This window comes from Hippocampus comes, unplaced genomic scaffold (genome assembly GCF_001891065.2).
Source record: "Hippocampus comes isolate QL1 unplaced genomic scaffold, H_comes_QL1_v1.1 scaffold22, whole genome shotgun sequence".
NCBI lineage: Eukaryota > Metazoa > Chordata > Actinopteri > Syngnathiformes > Syngnathidae > Hippocampus > Hippocampus comes.
Genome location: NW_017806175.1, coordinates 3,379,976 through 3,404,424, shown reverse-complemented (window position 1 = coordinate 3,404,424; position 24,449 = coordinate 3,379,976). Strand labels below are relative to the sequence as shown.

The 24,449-nt window shown below is 43.9% G+C and overlaps 1 protein-coding gene across 2 annotated transcripts in view; it reads right to left on the bottom strand.

The window, feature by feature from the left end:
- tle5 (TLE family member 5, transcriptional modulator) overlaps positions 1-22,862 on the bottom strand; it is a 31,042-nt gene extending 8,180 nt beyond the window's left edge. The window contains exons 1-4 of one of the 2 annotated variants that reach the window (XM_019896605.1): positions 22,108-22,862; positions 9,452-9,540; positions 6,608-6,671; positions 2,952-2,996 (exon numbers count right to left, since the gene is read on the bottom strand). In XM_019896605.1, coding sequence (XP_019752164.1) covers positions 2,952-2,996; positions 6,608-6,671; positions 9,452-9,540; positions 22,108-22,134 — 225 coding nt within the window. In that variant the 5' untranslated portion in view covers positions 22,135-22,862. The remainder of the gene's footprint in view (positions 1-2,951; positions 2,997-6,607; positions 6,672-9,451; positions 9,541-22,107) is intronic. The other variant, XM_019896604.1, reaches the window with a different exon arrangement.
- Positions 22,863-24,449: the final 1,587 nt, after the last annotated feature.

Here is a 24,449-nt window from a genome sequence, read left to right as displayed (position 1 = left end):
TTTCAAAATTTTCAGACCTGAGCCAAGTTTTGAACCCCGGATCTTTGAACTGCGAGACAGATATGCTGCTCACTTGTACACCATGCGACGCTGTAATTTAATATTTCCATTTCTATTGTTCAGTCAGATAAAAGTGGTTGTTTTGAAATTCGGAGGGATTGTGTTGGCCGTTGAGGGTCCCGTTGCATGTGTTTTTCATTTCATAGCACGAATCAAATTTCCAAGATCTTCTGAGAAAGAAAATGGAAAAGCAAACACACCGCCGACTTCGAACCTTGCGACGGGCGGAAAGAAAATGTGAAGAGGTGCGAAAGGTAGGACGAGAGTTTACGGCCGGAGAGGAGAGAAAGAAGCCTTTCTTGAATGGAGGAGACGATGAGCGAGTGAGTGAAGGTGGGAACGAATGTGAGGCGGGAAATAGAGTCAGAGGTGGCGAGGGATGGGCTCGGGTAGAGGGGGTTGGGGTGTCGGCGCACAATGGGCCTAGGACATGAACGCTCCTCCGTGCTCGTTTCCGCACGTCCCCTTCCATTTCAACTCTCTAATGGAACTAGCGCCTCTCTGCATCCACTCACACAAAGAAATCACACGCAGGCTGACACACTAATATCTCCAATATGCTCACGCGAGCGCACACACAACATAGCACCCCCAGAAGAGAACAAAAGAAACCACACGAGCAAGTGAGCACATGTATGCAGCAGCACACCCTTCCCCCGAAGGTGTCATCCCAGCCAGATAAAAGAGATAGATTTAACATGAGATTATTTCTGCAATATCCTCTTCCTGTTTATCTTTTAACAAACACAACCGAGAAATGGACCTGTCACTTTAAACAATATCGGATTTATTGTATATGAATGTGTTGGCGTTGCAGGTTAGGCTGACGGCAAAATAAAAGCTAATTAACCGCGGATTAATTGCGAAAGACAGTTTATTGATCTGCATCAATGAGTTGTTAACTCGCAAAACACTTGGGTGTTGCAGTCTTAGGCGTTCACTACGACGTCACAAAAATCAGATAACAATAAATGTAAAAACAAATCTGTGGCATTATCGATTCATTTTCATGTTTCATATGTAAAACCTGTGGACTGCGCTTCTTAAGCACTGAATTCATCTCGACACTATATAAAGACATAAATCACACATCAATAAAATAAATAAATAAAGCGGGCGGCCTGGTGGTCGGCTGGTTAGTGCGTCGACCTCACAGTGCAGAGGTACCGCGTTCGATTCCTTCCTGTGTGGAGTTTGCATGTTCCCCCCTGTGCCTTTCTCCAGGTACGCCGGTTTCCTCCCACATTCCAAAAACATTCATGGCAGGTTGATTGGGAACACCAAAAGCGTCCCGAGGTGTGAGCGTGAGCGCGGATGGTTGTTCGTCTCTGTGTGCATTGCAAGTGGCTGGCAACCGGCTCAGGGTGTCCCCCGCCTACTGCCCAAAGACAGTTGGAATAGGTTCCAGCACTTCCCGCGACCTTTGTGAGAATAAAGGAGATCAGAAAATGGATGGATGGATGGATAAATAAAGCCTACTGACCGGCCGAATACTGAAATTGCATTCCACTGTATTGTGATTTCGATTTGAATTGGATTCATTGTTCAGCCCTTGTGTGTGTGTGTGTGTGTGTGTGTGTGTGTGTGTGTGTGTGTGTGTGTGTGTGTGTGTGTGTGTGTGTGTGCGTATGCATGACAGTCCTTTACATCAGCCGTGTGCATATACATGTAGTGGTTTAAATCATGGGGGCCGCCGATCTTTCGCATGTGTCCATTAGTCAAAGCCGACATGGTTCTCCTCATATGCCTGCCAGTGTGTGCCGTCAATCATCATGCAGATTGTATGCGCATGTGTGTTTTGAGGGAACGGATGAGGTCCATAATCATTCTCCTCCCTCCTGCAGCCGAGGCATAAATTACTCCGCAAGCTTCAGCCACAGCAGCTGACGTATGAGCAAGCACGGGTGAGAAGTCCCTCCGCATCCTAAACCTTGGTTCCCTGTAATTGACAAGCAAAGATTTTCTTTCCCTTTCTCGTGTGTTAAGATTGTACAAATATCCCTCAAAAATAGTCTCAAAAGCAGTGACAATTACTGCTGTCTGGTAAAAAGCATTTTAGTGTTCCTTTACTGGTTCTCACTGGAAGAGAAATGCTTACAAAGTCCATTTTTGACAAATACTGTATGCACTGGTATAATGACAAAATTAACAAGATGATGTTTAAACATTAAAGGGGGAATTGGTAATTAAAAAAAAATCTATAAATGCCATTTTCAAACCTGCATTTTTCTGAAAATAAATGAATCTCACTTCTTGTTAAGATTTCAAGTTGGACTGCTGACATTTGGCCACTCAAAGCATGCAGCAAAATTAACACTTTCGCTTGTCCACTCAGGGGCCACATCAGTGAGTCATTCACATGATTTGTCTGGCACCGTTTTTACACCAGACGCATTTCCTGACACAAAGCACCCATTTTGTGTCCGGGTTGGGTATTAAGGCATTAGCAGGGAATTTAACCCGCGCATCCGCATGTTAGGAAGTAAACATGTAACACTACACCACCAATTCCATACTTTATCCTGAAGTGGCAAATCGACAAAAACGGTCTCTTGAAAACTATTGAAAGTGCTATTTCCCATCCCTTGTTTATCTTAACACACTACCGCAATCCTTTACGTAAACATTGCAAGTTGGATTACGGGCATCCGGGCTCCTTTTTTACACCTCTTGAGTGTGTGTCACTACTGATATTGGATAATGGTGAGTAAGGACCAGACTGGCAATTTCTCTTTCTTAGTTCAAAGTCCAAATCCTGCATTAAAAATAATGAGTGCAATGTTGGGGTTGGGACAAGGTAGTCATACCTTTTCTTAGTGGTCACTTAGCTCTATCTATCTGCAAATGCAAGATGCTCTCCAAACCAACAATATAATGAAGCAATGACTCACCTGTTTGTGCATCTCAATGTTGAGCCCGTAGGACATCTCATAGTACTAGATGGAAAGAAGAGACAGACAGTTCTCTTAGCTTAGCGTCAAACACGTTTTGATATGCACTGGTACCTCGACTCAAGAATTGTATTCATTCCATGCCCGTAACTCAAAATACTCCTATCTCAAGCAATCTTTCATCATTGAAATGAATGGAAAGGCCATTAATGGGTTCCAGCTTCTTCACCCTTTACAACCTGAGCCTTTAAATCTGAACGTGTCGGTGCCGACAAGTGTCGCCGCGAAAACTATCGCCGCTGACACGTTCTGAATTAAAGGGTTAAAAAAAAAAAAAAACACAAGGAAAATGTTTGTCAGGTAAGAAAAATAACACTCCACAGTGTTGTACTGTACAAAAAACATCATAAATACAATGTAAGGAATTCCACCAGTCCCGCTCATATTTTTAATGCTTTAATATATATTAAAAAAAAAAAAAAAAAACTATTTTTCTCACAATGAAGAAATTCCCAATTCAATGGACATTGTGCTGCTCCTTCCAGTGTAGGTGCTTTGGCCACCCACCAGCGGGCAATATAATACATACTGTACATACATACATACATACTTACATACATACATACATACATCATTAGCCCATCTATGCTGATTTACAATGCGTTAGCATTAAGCTAGTAGAATTTAGTTCGTCAAAATGATGTGGTGTAGTCAAATGCACAATATGTAATTCTATTTGTTTTATGTTTACTTTAACAGAGCATGCACTTTGCTTCCTTTTTGAAGAACTGTGAATTATTCACCAAACTATTGGTTGTTGTGAGGTATGCTTCCGACATCTCGAGAAAAATCGATGGAATGAAGGCTCGCAGTCTGAAAAACTCCTTAGATGGGTCACTCGGATGTTGATGTACCGCTGTATATGTGAGGAGGCAACAATATTGTGACACAAAACATTTTTCTTGAAGACGTGACGCAGGAATGTCCATTTTGTAAACCTCATGTCCAAATTGGCCATCGGCGATCCCATTTGAGCACCCGACATCCTGGTCACGATTTGGTAAAATGAGCAGATACAAACAGCAAACAGGATGTGAGCAAGAAAAGAAGCGACAATACACAATGCACTTGTGTTGTGTGTGTGTGTGTGTGTGTGTGTGTGTGTGTGTGTGTGTGTGTGTGTGTGTGTGTGTGTGTTAATGAGAGGGCCACCCTCTAGGCGTAAACCCAGTTAATCACTCACTCAGTCTGCAGGAGGGACTGGCTCTGTGACTGGAAAACAAACAAGCGCACACACACCAAACACACACATACACACACATTTTGTCTGTGCTTTTCAGTGTAGCACACAAGGCCCGTGTGGAAGCTCCCTAAAGTAATTACAGCGCTTGGGAAATGGAGGTGCTGCCTACCGGGGGGGTGGGGGAGCAACCTGATATGCTATTAGAGAAGGTTTTGTGGGTGTGGATGTGTGTGTGTGAATGCGTGAGTGGGTTTGTATGTGTGAGTTGATACAAGGCCAGGCTTGCTAGCAGAAGTGATTGAAAAGGGAGGCTTTAAGCATTATGTTGTACATTCCCGCTCAATACAACATACACAAAACATGTTCCTTTTACACTGCTTAAATCGTAGGAAAAAAAAAATTCAAGGGGATGTGGAGTATTCGACCCATCAGTCAGTCTCAGTAAGCAACTCTTGCTGTCTGACAACTACTGTATAGACAATATGATAATGTTTCTTAACAATAGGCCCCAGGACAGACTGAGAAGCAAAACATGATGATCAGGTTCATGGAAGGAATTTTCTCAGTTATGTGTTAAATGTTTTGTTGGCTTGTTTTGGAGCGAAACATAATGGCTAGCCTGCTAGCAAACATCAGCTCTAGTTTAGGGCAGTGCTGACGCATTCAATCCTCGACTGTGCCAATAATCCAAGCGACAGAAAATCTTATTCACCAGTCCCTCAATGAGCGTGTTGACTATGTCTGAATATCCTCCATACGTAACAAAAAAAGAAAGGCCAAAAAGGTAATGCCACAAGCGCAGTACAGGGTTGATCTGATTAGATTTCAAGTTTAAAAAAAAAAAAACATGAAGAGGTGAATTTGCGAATAGTAAACCACAAATGGGTAATGTACTGACTGCATCCTACACACCTTGTGTACGCAACCCAATTGTTTTATGAAAGTAATTCAGAAACTATTGGTAGATAAATTACAATTTTGTGGTGAAAAAAAGGCTTAACCCAAGCAAATACACACAGTCATTGTAGTAAGAGCATATTAGCACTTGGTGTGGCGCAGTGCAACTTGCACATTGGGCCACATTTAATTTGGGCAGACATGTGATACTAAAGCGCCACATTGGCTTCGGGCAAAAAGGAAAAAAAAATGACCTTTTACGAAATAACACGCTTTACATAATTTTGCGTTTGACTGCGGTATGTGTGAGCACAGCTCAGTGCGTTCAGACATAGGGGAGGCCTCTAAGTGTGTGCGAGTGTTTGTGCGTCTCATGGTGGAGGGAGCAGTGTGGCGGTGCAGATTAGATGAGATTAAAGCCAGTCAGAGGATCAATTAGAGGCAAAACATCACAGAGCTACATTGCTAGCAACAATGAGATTAGCCCCGAGGTGGAGCATGTGTGCGTGTGTGTGTGTGTGTGTGTGTGTGTGTGTGTGTGTGTGTGTGTGTGTGTGTGTGCGCGCGCGCGTGTGTGTGTGTGTGAGAACATGTATGTGGGGAGACAAAAAGGACGAAGGAGGAGGGGGAGCGGGTTGTTTAGGGAGCACAGAGGAGAGACAAAGGGCTGCGAGCATTTAGAGGATTATCGTGTGCTCTATTTCAACTGAGATCTTGTTTTTGGGGGGATTGGGCGATTAGCTCGTTGGATCAACTGATTATCAGACTGGCGAAACACACGCTCAAGCTGGACAAACACTGCACCATTTTAGCAGGGTTGTTGTTCAACTCACAGGGTACAAGTAATTCGTCAAAAGACGCTCGGGGTGGGAGGCATTATCCGTATTAAGATACAACATTACTACTCATGATGCGGGTGGTTGATGGATGTTAAATATATATATATATATAAAATTTAAGGCTAGAGGTGTTACACTTCTGCGAGTTTACAACTGGGTTAGCATACTACGATGCATTTTGATTTACATCGAAAGTCGGGTTACGTTGCCACTGTTGGGACAAAACTTCGCCATGAACCGAGAACCACACTGTGGATTATTGGCCCTTCTGTTTATTTCATTGCGGAAAGATGATTTGAGAAACAAATGTTTTGATTTACAAGCATGGAGTGAAAGGAATGAATTGAACTCATATCTCTAGTAGAGCTCAAACAGGCCTTCAAGTAATTCGTGGCAAGAACATGTCCTGATATAATGTTCAATCTCTTATTAAGGGCGCTTCAAAAAAAAAAAAAAAAACATTGACACTGTATCGTACGCTGCCTGTTTGTCAGCGTTTAGCAACGGCTCCAGCGTTAGCAACAAGCCAGCTAGCCACAAAGCAAACAAGGCAGCAAAAGCCGTCGGATCAAAGTCAGTTTAATGGACAGAAATTACTGCACACTTGTATACTGAGAGCCTGACACAGTTGACCTTCAGACAAAACAAACAAACAAACAAACATTGGCTTCACTCACCATGATGTAATGACGCTGCATCTCCGACTTCTCACTGGCCAGCTTGTCACATTCGAGCTTCAGGCTGCGGAGGAACCAAGTCGAACACAGTCAGCAGCGGTCACTTCATCCCTCGTCACCTTCATTTTCATCCGCACCTCCTCCCTTGTCGGCCATCTTAACCGTCATTACTGTCCTCGTCCTGACCTTCCCGAGATCATCAAGCGGAATCCAACGAGAAAACAACCGTGCTAAAACATCTGCTTTCTAAAGCAGAAAGCAGGCAAATCTAAATATAGCACAGGCCATTAACTGTAATCACGTCAGCGCTGATGACACACGAGGCGACGGGACAAAAAGGAGGACACGTCAACAAGTCAGCCAGATGGTAAAATGAACACGACAGGGGGGTGCGGGGGAGAAGAAAAATCACCCTGCGTGCGTTTGATTGAAGGAGCCGGTGCCGACACGCCGGTCTGATAAGGTGTGGTCCCATGCGAGGATGGATAAGGCTGTGATGTTGTAAAGATATGCACAAGCACAAGGCAGAGTGATCTAAAACCTGCTTGATACTGAGCGTACATCGATACTGTCAGCAGCAATGAAAGATGCGTGATAGTTATAACACGGGCTGTGTCACAATGCCAGATCTAACTCATGCTGGTCAGCATGAGCATTTTAATTGCCACTCGGCAGCGCTAAAACATCCTGGACACGAGACTCTTTTCCAACAAACAATCCAGACTAAGTTTATGCACTATTGACAAATTTTGCGGCACAAATATGCCTGTTAGACCCAAAAAAAACAAAAAAACCCAATCTAAATTTCAAATATGTTCTCTGGTTATTCCAATTTGCTGCCATATTACAAAAAACATCCATGTTGGTTTCAATATCAAGTCAAGTATATATCAATCAAATCAGTCAAATATAGACTCGATATTTATCCATGGGTGTGAATGTGAGTGTGAAATGGTTGCTTGTCAATAGACATGTGCCCTGTGATTAGATGCTTCTTGACAAAAGGTCAGCTAGGATATTCTTCAGCTCACCCGCATCCCTAATGAGAACGAGCTCTGAAGAAAGGAATGCATCTAAACATGCAGGAAACATGAGAGTTATTGTTTTAAAGGAGAAATTGTATAGAGAAGACACATAATGCAGTGCACACGGTCATTTGCAAAACACGACAGCTGCTGCTAGACTTCCAGAATATTCATAACAGACACGCCAGATGATCACAAACATAACTGTTGACGTTTACTCGAAACAAAGTGTACGAGGAACCACATGCTGCGTCACCTCGTCTGAAAAACTCAGATCACAAGTAAAAGGCTCCGCTGGTAGATTTGCATCACAGACAGCTGAAACAAACGTCAATGTCACGTTCCCGCTGAGAAGCATGGCATCGACTTCCTGCTTCCCATGTGTACGTTTGTCAGCTTTGCGGTGCGTCGTCATGACAACAAGCCTCCCCCACTTCCCCCCGCCGGTCTACCTGGGATTGGCTGTGAGCCTCCTGCGATTGGCGCTCATCAGCCGGCGGGCATGCACCGCTGCTCTCCAAAGACACTTTGATGGAGTTTTATTGGCGATTCTTCCGTCTCTAAATCGCTTGCGCTGTCATCTTTATTTTGATTGATGTATTCCCTGATCTATTTATGCATGGGACTGAGGGAAAGGGGAATTAGGAAGACGAGGAGGAGGAGGAGGAGGAAGACGGCGACAGATACAACGGCTGCTGCTATACCCAGGGGAACGCCTGTTGTACATTTGCCTTTTAAAGGCTTCCACAACATACAGCATATCATTACAAAGCTTCCACTGTGACTCCCCTCATTTTAAATCGCCCTCCCAAGTCAACCGGCACAAAAAACAGCTCTTTCAACTGTGCTTTGGCTCGCTGACGGGGGTTAAATGCTGCTGCTCGCCATTGAGGGAATCTCACACACACACACACACACACACACACACAAAAAAAAGACCAAAGTAAAAAAAATAAAAAAAACATGCACGCTGTTATTGCGAAGTCGCAAACCTCAGCAAATAAAAAGAAAAAAAAAGGATCGTCATTACACTCGAAATAGGCCGAGCTTTCATCTGTCTTTGCGACAGTAGACGCGCAAATACACAGGAACAAACCAGGAAGGAAGTCAACCTGCTTAAAAGAAAACCGGTGATGTCTCACCTTTCAGAACTGCCATCAAACACATCGGTTAGCGTTCTAAAAGTCGCTCTGGGGAGACTTCTTACGCCGTAATAGGGAGATACGTAACCGAAAAGGTAGCATAACTTCAAGGAGAGGCGGATGTAAAGCGAGGAATCAATTAGATTACATCCTCAAACGGTAAATGCACTTCCTTGGGCATAAAATAAAAAGGCAATGCCCAGGGTAGCTGTAATTACATGATAGAAAGGTCTCATAGCCATGCAGCAAGTAAAAGTAGGAATCGAGTATGAACAAAACGTATGCTGGAATACTAAACCTGGAAATGCCTTTTGGTTACAAACAACTCACCTGGAACATAAAAAAAATGTTTTAAAAAAAAATGTTGAAACAACCCGTTTGTTTTAAAGGCGCGGAGAAATTGATTAGCTTTAAGACATTGATTAGCTATGTAGAGAGGCAAAGGGACAAGTTTGAATGATGTCGTTATTTTCATTGGACAACAGCAATTACACGACTGCACTTTTAATGAGGTTTTTTTTTCATATTTAAGAGAAGAAAATTAATCAACCATCATGATTTCAGTGATACCATGTCTTGGAAATAGGCCACAACACTTCCAACGATGATTCCCCCAAGCCATTGTGACAGATTAAATTAGAAATAATCAAGGCCAGGTCATTTTTATGTCTTCTCACCTGTGGTATTGCGCTTGGAGGAACTGGAACTCGTCCTTGATCCTGTCACAGGAGTCGGACATTGTGAATTTCAGCTGCTGCGATGAAGCCTGCCAAGGGAGGAAGAAAAGTGTGAAAAGCGGGTGGGAGGGGCGACTCGAGAGGAAAAAATAATTAAAAACACGAGCGGGAGATAGAGCGCTTTTTCAATTCAAGGTTTCAGGCCAGTGATCAGCAAAAGAAACCGCTAGCCAATGCGGTTCCCATCCAATTACACATTTTAGCACAGAATTGTGATGTACCCCCATACCCTGTCATGATTTTTTTAAAAAACAGTATTTACGCCTTTCATGCACCCTGTAACCTGATAATATGGTAAACTGTCCGCTGTAGTAAACCCAGTCCCTGAAAGGTTAAAATAATAAGAAGAATAATAAGGATAATAAGAATAAAACAGAAAATTCAGGGAGGTAGGAAATGAGGACTGTATTTTCCGCACTAAAAGGCGCACGAAAAGCCTTCCATTTTCTTAAAAGCTCATAGCGCGCCTTAAAATCCGATGCGCTTTGTGTATGGTCATTACGGTAATATTTCGACCCCAAAATGGCTGACATTGCTGAAAACGCAGACTTCAAACTTAAGGCGATCGGTTACGCAGTTGAACACAGAAATAGAGCACCTTTTAGTGTGGAAAATACGGTAATGACATTTGTATTCAATTCAGTGGGGACATACAATTTGAGAAAGTTGGTGTTTGCGGTTAAAAAAACGCAAAACCAAGTAGTCACACGCATGTAGGTGTCCTAAGTTTAGGCAGGTGCGCCTCACAGCAGTTTTTCGTGACCTCGGTCACGATGTACAAAACATGTAAACAGCGACTAGAAACAATCCACAATCACGAAAGTAAGTCGCAGTAATGCAGCGTCGTAACATGAAATGATGGCATACCTAAACGCGGCGTTGACATGTCGGTGAGGGAGAGGAGAGCAAAATGGAATCGTGACCAAATCCGACACGGCGAGTGTGAGCACACCCTTAATCACACAAGGGGGCAGCTGCATTAACCACAAATATTCCCCGAGCGCCACTTTGGAAACGAACACGCACCAGCTAGCCTTCATGTCATGTCCGAAGCAGTTTGTCAGAGCCTCATATAGCAACCAAGAACAATAACTCTATCACCACGCTCGACTGATGTCGTTTGTTGTCATTGTAAATCTGTCCACATTTTCAACCGCAGCCAATCGTAAACGACCTGCTTGTGTAAACCCAACCAGGGGCAAAATCTCATTATTCCTCAGTCGCGTGCGTAATGGCTCACGTGGGAGAAGGTGACATTTTCCCACTAAAACTGGCACGCCGTTATTAGGAAGGACTTGTCCTCTGCTCCCTTTCGAAAATAGGGCCCGATAGCATTCACAGGAGCGTAGTCGGACAACATGGGGCACAATAGTAACGACTGCAGGTTGCAAAAATGCGTTCTGCTTGCCTCACAAGTCAAACGATTAAACACGGTAAATAACTTTTACACAGCGAATGGGAGAGACACAAACAGCCTTGCGACCGTGTTGCTCAATATTTCAGTATTTCTGTGATAATGGTCGGAATCATCGACGGGTGTCTTTTTTTTCTTGTATTTCATTGCAAGACAGACAGAAAATCGGAATGCAGCATAAAAGTTATTATCAAAATAGCACTCAATATTAATGTACTTTATAAAACCATACAGTGATGACAAAATTAAATAGAATGTAAAGAATTCATCCGTTTTTGCCACAGTTTTTTTTTTTTTTTTTTTTTTTTGCTTAAATGACATTGTGCTGCTCCTTCTGATATGAGTACCATGGCCGCCTGGGGGCAGTATAATACAGACAAAGACACACACGAAGACGGGTTTGACAACCGACTCAATAAGTCGCTGTCATATTAGTATTTTTTGGACAAAAGACAAATAATATATGCCTGAGAGCATATCTTGTCTGTCTACAATGAGTTGTGCCACCGTTTGTGTTCAAATATCTGCTGCTTGACCGACGCCGTTTGTTCGACCGTCAATAACGTTTTGCATCGTTTGTTACCATTAAGCTAAAAGGACCACAAGACAAAGCCATGGGCTTGTTTCAAACACAGAACTAGTCATTGTCTTTATGTGATGTTTAGCTTGAGAGTAAAGGCCAACTGGGAGTGGCATTAAACAGCTACTTGGAAACGAGCGTTCAAAGATAAACTTGGACAACGAGCCACATGCGCTAACGCACAACTGTAATGTCAGGCATTTCGCTGGAGTTGGCATGATACACAAAAACAACAGTACGCACGCACGCACGCACGCACGCACGCACGCACGCACACGCACAGCAAAAAAATAATAATTCTAGCTGTTGCTTAGAGACGCTGACTGTAAAGCCAAATAAGCTTTTCGATTATCTCTCTGGACCGTACTGGCGAGGAACAAACTCATCAAACAGCACCGCGGCTATTTGGTTCTGTGCCACGTTGAGCATGTGTCAACACAAGGCACTTAGCTGCAGGCAGCCTCGCACATCACGCTGCGATAACTGCTCCCTGCACCGCTCGGCTTTTGCATATCGTGTGTGTGTGTGTGTGTGTTTGTATGTGTATGTGTGTGTACTTGCATGCAGGTTGGCCCTGAAGCCCAAGGCAGGAGTTGCTGCCCCAGATCTTGTTTCCTCCCAGTGTAGCGCAGTGCGCGCAACCATTTTAAACACCACATTTTTTTTTCTGTGTATGTTTCCAGTCAACAGCCCCGGGTAGACGTTCCTGCTGCACGCAAATGTTGGGAGGTACACCAGATGCAGTCTACAGAGTTTGAAGGGAATCAGACCGCCAGGGCAGGCATCTCTGCCACAGGTCTCTAACTCAAGGCCCGGGGGCCAGATCCGGCCGGCCATAGCAAATCATGCGTTTCAACTAACATGATTCATGCTAAAATCTGTACCGAAATGTCAAATTGTCACGTGTCATAAATTACATTGAGACTCTGCAATAATTAGAAAATAAAATGGGATTCTGAGACATTTTTTGTCATCCTTTTTTTTTTTCTATGAGACATGCGTACCAAATTTGTAAAACTGGCTTCAGAGCGGTAGAGATTTTGCTACCATTTAAAACAGAAATTCATAATCAGTCAATGGGACTATTTTACTTGTAGGATGGCTGCCAAAGGCGTCGGTGAGGGTATGAATTGGGCTGAGCACAATGTGTATACACGGTCATCACCTTCCAGTCAGAGAAAAACCCAAAAAGCTGTCAATGTGACACTGTGCCACTGGCCAAAACAAGGTGCTCTACTGATGCCCTAACAGCAGATGGACGGCCATAATGTGAATGAAACGCTGCTGTAATACAGCGACGTGTGCCATCTGCTGTGACCGAAAAGGTGGCTGCATGCATCAGGAGCCAGAAATGTTTTTGTGCAAGAAACAGCGTGCCTGGCTGACTTGTACAGTGAGCGCCGTGGATGCCAACATCCAGTGGTGTGTGCGCGTGTATGTGAATGTGTGACAACGATACATGGTGTGCATGTGTGTGGAAGTGTGTTTTGGGGGGCCTGGGCATGAGGGGGGGACGGTGCTTGTATGAGGCACAAATATTCATTGCCGTGAGTCAGTCACACAGCCCACACAGCCTCTTGCTCACATGCCCAATTTACATAGTGCACGTGAAGATGCACGTGCGCGCACACACACACACACACACACACACACACACACACACACACACACACACACACACACACACACAGCACTTTAAATGTAGGACAACCTCTAATTCGATTCTGCCCCGCTCCTTTGAGACGTAATTAAAGCATTAAAAAGCTTTGTGCGCCGGCAAGGCAATTGAGGCAGTCTTCAGCGAATAAATGGGATTCGTCGTTTCAGGAAATTACTGCCCCGCCTTCCTTGCCGTCCCACCTGAACCCCCACGCAAGGCGCACGCACACACAGCACACACAGCAAGCCTCTCTCCTTGCCTCTTCACCCTGCCTCACCCGTGTGAATTCGATTGCAAAACGTTGTTTTTAGACCACTGAACAGTTAACAAAGAGAATGGAAGGAGATTAGGGCACACACACACACACACACACACACACACACACACACACACACACACACACACACACACACACACACACAGAGTACCAGCAGGATACATTGGAAAACATCCTCCTCCGTGTAAATCCTGCCTAAGGGTAGTGGGAGTGTGGGGATCGTATTTCCTGGAGCACTGCCTGGCTGTTTACGTATCACTTGGTGTGTGTGTGTGTGTGTGTGTGTGTGTGTGTGTGTGTGTGTGTGTGTGTGTGCAGGGACATTGCGTTGGAATGGTAAGCCCTGGCTAATGACTGGATGCTATCTCACTCCCACTCTTTAAAAGGACTGCAGAAGATATGTGGAGTGACTAATAGTTGGCCGTGTTGCGTTTGTGATGGACGAGGCCGTTTTGTTATGCGCCATAGCAACAGTCCAGTCAAGGACGACTTGACTGCATCCACTTTCTGCATCCGTCAAGAGATTCAAGCTTAAAAGTGCAAGATGGAAGCAAATATGCTTTCGCTGAAATGAAGCCAAAATATATTCATAGGTGCCGAAAAATATTGATGGAAGCAAACTTGCTTCCGTTGAAATGAAGCCAAAATATATTCATAGGTCCCAAAAAATATTGTGTTAGGACAAACAGTGGAATGGAAATTTACCGGAGCATGTGGCTCCATAGCCATATTTGTTTGACTGATCACAAAGCGGTTCCATGTTTAGATTTGTCTTCGCGACACAACTTTATTTGTGTTTATTCCATTAAAATAGATGGAAATGACTGTCCTTTATCGTGAATTCACACCTCTGCCACGGTTGAACTGGTCACAATTGCCGTTAGATCTTTGGAAAAATTGGCTCTCATAAGGCACGGCTGCACCCCTTTAGTGGAAACTCGAAGGCCCTTTCACACAGCTGTTTATGACTTTGCGCATTCACATAATTCATGTGACATCAGCGTCAGGTGTGTTCAAGAAATTAGTAAATCGGGTGGCGACAGTTGATTTTAAAGTAACGGGGTGTGAGCACGGCAACAACTGATAGAACAACTCGGGTTAGCCAGTCAACAGCCATCTCTACACACTCATCAAGCCGTAGCCCGCCTTTTAAAGCCGTACACACTCAAAGTTGCACTGGGTTGTCGTCGTCCTAATGTGCTCTCCATCGGTACACAACAGGAAAACCAAGAGCAGTGTGAAAAGGTCTTCCTTACTCTGGTACTGCGTGGTGAAGTGGCGGTTTGAAATCACACTAAAACCAAATTGGGCAATTAGACCTTCAGTGTAAAGCCATCTAAAAAATTTGCTCCAGCCTAATCACTACATTTGAAATACCAATGGTTATGTCCAAGAACCCGGGTCAATGCAGCTCTTCAAGTATGCGTGTATTTATGTAAAAATGTGTGTGTGTGTGTGTGTGTGTGTGTGTGTGTGTGTGTGTGTGTGTTTAGGCTGGGGTAAAGGATTGTGTCTTCAGCCGCTCTGGACAGGGGCTTTGGAGCGCAGAGAGAGCCTAATCCTGTTTGGGCCAGGAATTTGATTTTGATTATTATCTCTCAGGACCAAGCCAAGGCTTAGCCCAATTTACCCCCTCCTCCCCTCACACCCTCTCCCCATACACACACACCTCCCCCCTTTGCAGCCTGACAGAGTTGACCTCGTTAAGATGCTTTAAAGAGGATTATTCTACTTTTATCACTTGGAGTGGGGTGCCCTTGCAAACACAGACTTGGCACTGCTCGGTCCGGCTCCCTGCTCAGCGCAACTATCTTGACCCCCGCATGCAAGGCCAGCCAAGCGTGCAGTAAAAACACACACAAACATGACACTCATGGCATTCTGCCCTGGAGACACAGATGCACATAAAAAATGCACATATGCACGCGCGCGCACACACACACACACACACACACACACACACACACACACACACGAAAAAGAGTGCAGCGATTGCTAAGCCGAGGGAAATGGGCAATTTGTCAAGAGTGAGGGGGGGAAATGGTGAGCCAGGACTGGGCCAACAGTTTGGAGAGTATGTCTGAGATTAAAGCCAGACGCATGGAGGAGGATCGGGGCTGGGAGGGGGGGGGGGGCGTTGGGTTGGGTCTAAAGGGTTAAGATTACACCCTGCATGGTTGTACAGATGATTGATGTCTGCTTGTAAAAAGCAAGGTGAGCAAGGCAAGGGGGGCAGAAGATTAGTCTAAATTTGCTGCAAAGTGGCAAAGATAGATCGATCGATAGATAGATAGATAGATAGATAGATAGCCTAAGAAGGCTTCCATCGTGCAATCCTACAATTGTTGTCACATGTAGGACACAGCCAGACAACTTGCAATCCATTTTTGCAGCTCCTTTAATCTTTCGTTCCACTGTGACATACTTTGCAGCCACCTGCAACAATTTTCTGTCAACGACTGACCATAACCTTGCAAGCAATTGCTGAGTTTTGTTGAGTTTTTTGTTGTTGTTAAGAGTCACAGGTGAGCAGGAGCCAATCTCAATCTTGACCGGTCACCAGTCAATTGCAGGGCACATTTTCAGACAAACAGGCATCCACACACACATACACACACCTGTGCACCTGCAGTACAGACAATTTAGGGTCTTCCAAGAACTATGTTTTTGGAACGTGGCTCCTGGAAGTAATTCTACCCAAGCACGCAGATAATAAAGTAACTTCAAACAGGAAGCACAAACTTCAGAACTGTGAGGCAGGCTTATTCAACACTAGTTCACCGTACAGCCTTATTTACACATTACAAGCTGGAAACAAATTTTAAATTATTCAACCTTTGTCATGTCGTATAAAAACCTTTTTCTTAATTTAAGGCAGCCCGGACCGGCAAAATAGGGTAAAGTTCCCATCTCTGGTTAACAGCGACTTGGAATGCAGTGCATAAATAATTTTGGAGAATGAGCCAAATGCTACTTCACCAAAGACATTATTTGATCACATGTCGCTGTTTACAATACACCCGTCATCGTGCATTACGAATCACACAGACAGGAAAAGTAGACAAACAAATAAGTGGGGTTAACTTGTCATTGTCTAGCCGTGAATCCTGGCGGAGCCTGAAAAGGATCACGGGGATGAAGCAATACATTGTTCCGGTCGGGGCTCTTAGGCGGACAAACAGAGCAGCTAATTCTCTTGTCTGCTGCGATGCGGTGCGGCCTTGTGTTCCGTGTCGAGGCGGAGGTCAAAGGGGGCTCTGGCGGGGTTGAGGCCAGTTGGGCCAATCAAGCAACCCCTGTGGAGAGTTTTGTTCCAGCCCAGCGCAGTGTTCTGCACCGGTGAAGGCTTAGCTTGACGCACCGCCGGCGCCAATCTACCTCCCACCACCGCCACGCTCCCATAGGGAACAAGCAGCTGAATATTGATGCAGTAAGTCCACACAAACACACTCAATGAGCATCCAAATGCCAACGCAAATGATAAATCGTTTAAATTCAGGACATTTTGCAGCGCGATAAACAACAGGCCATCACAAAGGCTGCCAATTGCTTTGAATTTGGACCATCTTCCTCCACATTAACATGCAGACGCATGCGGTGCGCACATTCGTGCCGCTAAACAAAAGCAAGAGCGTCTGCTTTTATTTATGAGTTGCGAAGGGTAAACGACTTAAATCACACAAAAGATGGATATATTTTAGAGATGCAACCGTTAATCGACAACTAACTGATTATCAAATCAGGCAAGAATCATTTTTGATCATTGGCTCATCGCTTCATTTAAAATGTTACAAATCCATGGAAATGACAGCCTCTCAACAGCAAAGTTCTGAAGTCCCCAATGAAAGCAATATAGAGATGATGATAATAATGATGCATTCAATGAATTCATTTCTGCAATGACTCAAAGGTTTCAACCTTGTTGTCAAAATTATGAATGAAATCCGATGACATCCACCACACATCAACGTAGGGCAGAATTTGTCTGCTTGCGCCTCAATCAAATTCACCAAAACCCCGTTACACCACCTGCACCACAACTTAGACCAGCTCTGAGCTGGTCTAAGGTCTAGTCTACTTTCTGTCACCAAATTGTCTGGTGCAGTGCGGTCTGCCAAATTCCCAAACACCGTAAACTAAACTTGCCCCGGCACAAAAATGAAGCTGCGCCAGTATTTACGCCTCGAGCATATGCGCTATCTACAAACAAAAAGGGAGCCCCGAGTGTTTCCAATTGTATTCATTTGTATGTTGGAGCTCTAATTGAGTCCGAAGCGGCGACGCCCCTCCCATTCAAGCCATTCTTGACAAAAATCAACATCACCTGTGACCCATGTCGTCAACTTGGCTAGTCAAAAGCAAGCCCCCCCGCAGTGGGTGGGGAGGTGCACGTTTGTCATGCTAATCAGTTGGCCTAACCTCAATGACCCAGACATCTGCTGGCCTGCGTGTGTCAAGCTTCCAACCCACCCCCACATTCAATTTCCCCTCCCCACACATATTAAAAGAAGATAAGACCCTTGAGGCTGCTAAGAATGTGCATGTGTGTGTGTGTCCTTGCAAGAATGATCAACAAGACTCTTTTTCCACAGGCTACACAAACACTGCTAGGGCTGCCCGCACGCACACACAAACGGCACACAAATGCGGAGGAGAGGGTTTGGGGCGGGGGGGTTATTTAATGAGCGAGACAGGGGACCACCAGGATTAAGACCCCCTCCAACACACACACACAGCCGGAGATTTTAGAGTAAAGGCTGGGGGCTGCTCTGTTAATTCAAGTGGGCTTCATAATGTCCCTGACCCTCCCACTGCTACATCAGACCTGAGTGTTTGTGTACGTGCGTATGTGCGGGCGCGCGCGTGTGTGCGCGGCAGGGGTCCAACCGATTAGTTGACTAGATGACAAGTCAACTTCACTACTGCCCGTCAACGTTTGAAGCTTGAAGTCCATTAATCTTTAATCGTGTGTTTTCCACATCTCGTCTTCCAGTCGGACACTAAACATAGTCTGTGGAGCAGCGCGGTGAGATGTGCGGCCAACACAGTCTTCATACCTTTGTGCGTGTCAGATAGTACAAAAATATAGTGTTTAGCTTCGCTAGCCTTGACAATTGTGATTATTGTTAGCCTGAAAGCATTCATACTAGCAAAACCTCAGCACTGGCGACAAAGAACGAGGGCATTGTGACTAAATTGGTCGCATTTGCAAACTCATTTGCAGCATGTGCGAGTATGGTCAAATCAACACAGGCATTGTATTAGACATTGTGGTTCGGAGTCACCCTTTTCTTCAAGTCTCCTATAATTTCCGCATTGCGCGTACACCGGCCGCTTTGGACTTGCACACAGATCGATATGGATGCCGTTTCATTCATCAAAAAAAAATTCAGGATGTTGGTATCCAATTACCGTATTTTCCGCACTAAAAGGCGCACCTAAAAGCCTTCCATTTTCTTAAAAGCTCACAGTGCGCCTTAAAATCCAATGCGCCTTGTGTATGGTCATTACGGCAATATGGCGACCCCAAAATGGCTCCTTGCTCGAGACATGCTGACAACGCAGTTCAAATTTAAGACGATCGGTTAAGCAGTTGAACACGGAAATGGAGCAGCGGCAAGAGAGTTCGACGTTAACCAGTCAATGTTATTGGCTAAGTGAACTGTGTCGCTGCTTTATGAAATAAGTTTGACTGACATCTGATCGTTCTGTTGGTGTTTCCTTGAGCGTAGCTCCATCTAGTGGAGGCATTGTAGATTGCGTCTTATAATGCGGTGCGCCCAATGTATGAAAAAATTCACAAAATAGGCCATTCATTAAAGGTGTGCCTCATAATCCAGTGCGCCTTTTAGTGTGGAAAATACAGGATTTTTTATTTTTGTTTACCGTTATGTATTCTTAGCATTTACAGCCATTGTACACAGCGTATAAACCTTAGTGTGCAGGGATTTTGCCTGGCCATCCTTCAACATTAGCACTTTTTTCCCCCTCAACTGGCATGCCACAAGCAGCTTTGTTGAAGCTGCATTAGGATTAATCAAGTTAAAAAAAAAAAAAAAAAGCCAACAATATGCCAAATGCTATCAAGTGGGTCAGGAATCCAAAGAGGCTTTTTCCATCCCCACCACAATTAATCCAATGAACTGTGCCCGTAACCTGCGAATAGAGCAGATTACTAAACTAATTCATTGAGGGGAGGGGGGTGGGGGGGATTGGCATTTTGTGTAGCCACACATGATGACACAACATCTTTTTTGATACACACCCGAAATTGAAAAGCTCCAGTTTGAGGAATAAGTGTCACAAAAAGCCAAAGAAAAATCTAAACGATTCACCCTTTCATGCTCCTTAACTCAAGCGAGACCAAGTGTGGTATGCTTCCGTCTCACTCAATTTGACCTCCAAGTGACCTTTGAGGCATTTCTTCCCCCGGCCCCCTCCCCCCCGCAGATGCCGATCCAAATGCCAGAGTTTCATACAAAGGTGATGAAACGATGCCTGTGCATGCCGGTATGAGGAAGACTGACTTATCTTGACACGCTTATCTATATGAATGTCACGCATGAAGCTCATCTACAAGGCTGCGTGACAGTAGAGGCGGCAGCACGACATATGGGGGTGACAGTGGCGCTAACAGGTGCTTTGAAGGCCAACGGCAGATATAGAATAGACTCTATTGTGACGCGCTTCATTCCTGTCTCTCATTTTTAATTATGTGGCTCAAATAGTCAAATGGGTGACTTTTAGCTTGGCCTTCACATTTGATCCTCTCACGTAGGGATGAAACCGTTAACGGATAAATCGTGACAGCACAAAATTTTAATTCGCATTGCTAGCGTACTTCGCGTCTGTGCTTTTGTCACAGTGTGACAAAACATGTTAAAGTTACATTGGTCCTGTATTTGTTCACCCACGAAGATTAGGGTAGAAGTGACAATTTGTATTATTGTCACAATTAGGGCTGAACAATTAATCAAATTCAAATCATCTCAATGTAATACAATGTAAAATTTTGTCAGTGCATAGAGGTGCGCAGTGCTTCATGCTACAATCGTAACAAAATGCAAATTGAGTCTTTCTGGCAGTGCGGAACAATATTAAGTCAATGCAGTTCGCAGAGTTTGCACATAGAGACGGGAATGCGTGGAGGGCGGCGTGGACGATGAGTTTGGTGCGATGCAAGCATGAGGGGGCTCGCTAACATTTGAAGATGTGAACTTTTTGCCCGGTCACAGCACGACAGCCAATCAGTGTCAAGAATTTACTTACGATGTCTCTCACACACAGCAGCATTAAATAACACATATATACACACAAACAGACGCCGTGTGGCAAAATAAACAATGTGGGACAATATTATTGCGGTCTGTGGACACCAAGAGTTACGCAACACAGCAAGCTTCCAATAGCGGCAGTCACGACAGCCAATCAGTGGCGAGAATGTACTTACGATGTCACGCACAGCAGCATCAAAGAATATATACACACACACACACCACGTGGCGAAATAAACAATTGAGGGACAATATCATTGCGATAGTTTTACAACACAGCCAGCTTCCAATAGCGGGAGAGAGCGAACCAAAAAGGAGCAGGCTTGAAGAATGGGGAGCTCGAATGGGGAGCTCGGAAGTTGGCATATTTGGTGTGTGTCTTGTTTACATCTGTTGAGCTGGGAACCAACATTTATCAGCCAAAGTAGCAAAACCACCGGACATCAGATTATCGATGTTCAAAATGTTGTTTTTTTTCTGCCCAAGGAGGAGGGGCGGGGGGGTGGGGCCTCCTCTTCTCTTCTTGAAGCCACAGGTGGGTTTGCACTAATTTTGTAAAACAATGCATGATATGCTGACTTTGGTTTAGTCCAAACTTGTTAAGTAGAAAAGATGACATGACGAACATTTAACGTAATGGTACTCCGATTGAGTGGCCACTGATCGTGATCGGCCGACTTCCGTGGAAAATATGTGATTGGCTTATGTCGATTAGACTTTACACGGATCGGATCGGTAGATGTTTTGCATTTTAGTGCAAAATCAGTGATTGGTTGTAAAGTAATAATTTGCCGATCAATCAATGACATCCACAAATTAAGACATTACAGAGAACACAATCATGTTCACCATCGCCGTTCTTTGCGGTCATTTTTAATTCAAGATTTCTCTGCATCTGCTTTCGGATTTTTTCCCCCCAATATTTGTAAACAATTTTGTGATCTAATAAATGGAGTCTGCAATAAACGAAACATGCATGTTTTGGGAGTGCTGGAGGAAGCCTGTACAAGCACATGCAGGGATTTGAACCCGAGACCTCTCGACTGTGAGGCAGATATGCTAAACACGAGGGGCCCAATTTCAAGCAGAAGTGATCTCAAAGTGTAATTTTTAACTCCAACAAAGTACCTGCCGATTTATGCTTGGCCAATGGTAGAGTGCACGCTATGGACTGAGTCTCTGTTACCATGGCAACGCAAGATGTCGTGTTTCCAATACTAAAATACATTCAAATAAATTAATATGAACATGAATTTTAACGCACACAATTACTACACCTGGTGAATACAATGCTTGGCAGTTTTTTAAATGATCGTGAAAACAAAATTGAGCATTTTTCGAAAGCCAAATAGCAGGTTCACCACATAACAAAAATAAATTAAATGACTTACTGAGTGTCTTGATTGTGGAAACATCATGTCAGTCCCTTGTTGCTGTCTTTTCCCCCCTAAAACCAAAAAGCCTTGTGTTGATATTTTTCCTTTGTCCCCCCCCCCCACCCCCCTCAAAAAGAACTGGTCCAAGTGGAGCTGTCCAGCGTCGAGCTCACAGCTAGCTAGCGAGACGCCCCCTCCCTCCCCAAAACACACTCACCCTAACCCAAATAAAAACTCCAATTTTGACTTTGGTTTGGGAATGACGTCGTGGTTAGAGCTAACCAGCGAGCATCTAGGCTAAGCTAATACTCCCCCCACCCCAAAAAAAAGATGTCAATCAAAAATAATACATCGCTCCGTGGGACATTTGGAATTACAGTTCACACTCACTCGGTTCACCTTAAAACAATACAAAAAAATAACTAAAGATTTACAAAAAAAACTCTGTTAAATAAACCAGGTCGAACAAGTTTGCTGGGTGAAAAATGTGTGTCTGAGGGGGGGAATGACAAAATGTCTGCTGGTTAGTTCAATCCCGTTTTTTACGTCCCAACTCGCGAGAAAAACAAGCCACAAAACACAGCAGCAAACAGCCTGGATATGTCGCTGAAAAAAAAACAACCTAAAAACAGGCTGACAACTTTCTCGAGAAAACACCGAGAAATGGCTTCTGTAGAGTCGTGTCGCCCGCCTCTCCTTGCTGTGGCTGTTAAGTCAAGTCTTGTGAGTCTGTCTTCTGTGTACAAGGACGAGCAGCTCTGCTTGTGCACGCCCCGCATAGAACTACACTAGGTAGATTGGCCGGGAAGAGAAGCGCAGAGCAGAAAAGCATCGATCTAGATGAGAAAGCTCTACACCAGCAAGACGCTTATTTGCGGGTGTCTGAGCAAATGGCGCCACTATGTGGATACGCCGTGAAAATGCATATTTGTGAATTTTGACTTGCAAACTGAGATGGGGAAACAGCCTATTTTTAGCCTTGGAATTTCAAAAAATTTGTCAGCACTGTAATATTTAGCAATACCTCTGAAAGTTAAAAAAAATACAATTATTGTCTGTTGTAAGTACTGAAGAGTCATATCAATGCAATCGGAGGGTGCACGCGAAAACAGTGAAAAGAAAGTAAAAAAATCCATGTAGGCAAGTATAGGAATATTTTTTTATTCCAATTGAAAACATTGAAAAGGAGAAGGCTATGAAAGTTGTTTTTATGTTTAGATGAGGTTCAGGCAACAGTGGTTGAAATGAAACATTAAAAAAAAGGGAAATATGGCTAAAATACTGTAAATCAACAAGTGAACAATAAGCACAACCCTTTCCGTGATAGCATAGCTGGCATGACCACGTCACCCTCCCTGCCCAACACATGCAGTTAAAAACAGCAGTTCAATCATCATTAAATAAAGAATAAAATTGTTAATCACATATTTTGTGTTTATTTCTTTTTAAAAAGTGGACCATGAAAATTCACAGGCCCTGATTCCCCCCGCCCGCCCCTCGCTCACAACATTGGCACTTAAGTATTAAGTCAAGAGTCTGGCTTTACAAAGTAAGGGGATTGGCACACTCATGGTACAAAATTTACATTTGGTATACTTAAAAAAAATACATTACTTTCAATTTGTACACCACTACACAAAGTTATTGAAAAACAAAACATCTTAAGTGGTTGCAAAATATACAGGTGGTAAAGTGTGTCTGCTTTACATAAAACAACGGAGCTCAAAATGACCGTTGGGAGCTAAAGCAAAGCAAAAAGTATTTTTGGAGGGTTGGGTTGAGTATCGAGTCACTTCAGTGCGCTGACCCATGGAGATGACATACTCCAATCAAGCAAGGGGCGACAGCAAATTCATTCATTTCAAGAAATCAATGGCCATTTCCCTACCCTGGGCCAGAACAAGGTTTGCATGAAAATACACACTACTGCAGTACGTTTTGCTTGGCACCATCTCTGCAATCTAAAAGTCAACATGTTTAAATCATTTCTGAGGCTGTTTGAGTGACTCGATAGGGGCTGCTCTTTTAGGTTAGCAACAGGCTAGATTCTTTGAATGTATCAACGATGATATGTATAAACTGGAATAACTACTAAGCGTGTTCACTGTACGGTGCGTTCGTATTTACTGACATCGGGTACAGTACACGGGCCTACCACCAATATCGAAGTGGGTCAGGGAAATAAAGTGTACTCTGTAAACAAGCACAATGCAGCTCAAACTCTGGCCAGTGAGATGCTTTTGGCAGTATGTGAAATTTATTAAGTACTTTTTTTTTAATGTGTCATAAAAATTGATAGTGTTCCACAGAAAAATGATTCAATTTTACTTAAATGGTTAAAAAAAAAAAAAAGATTG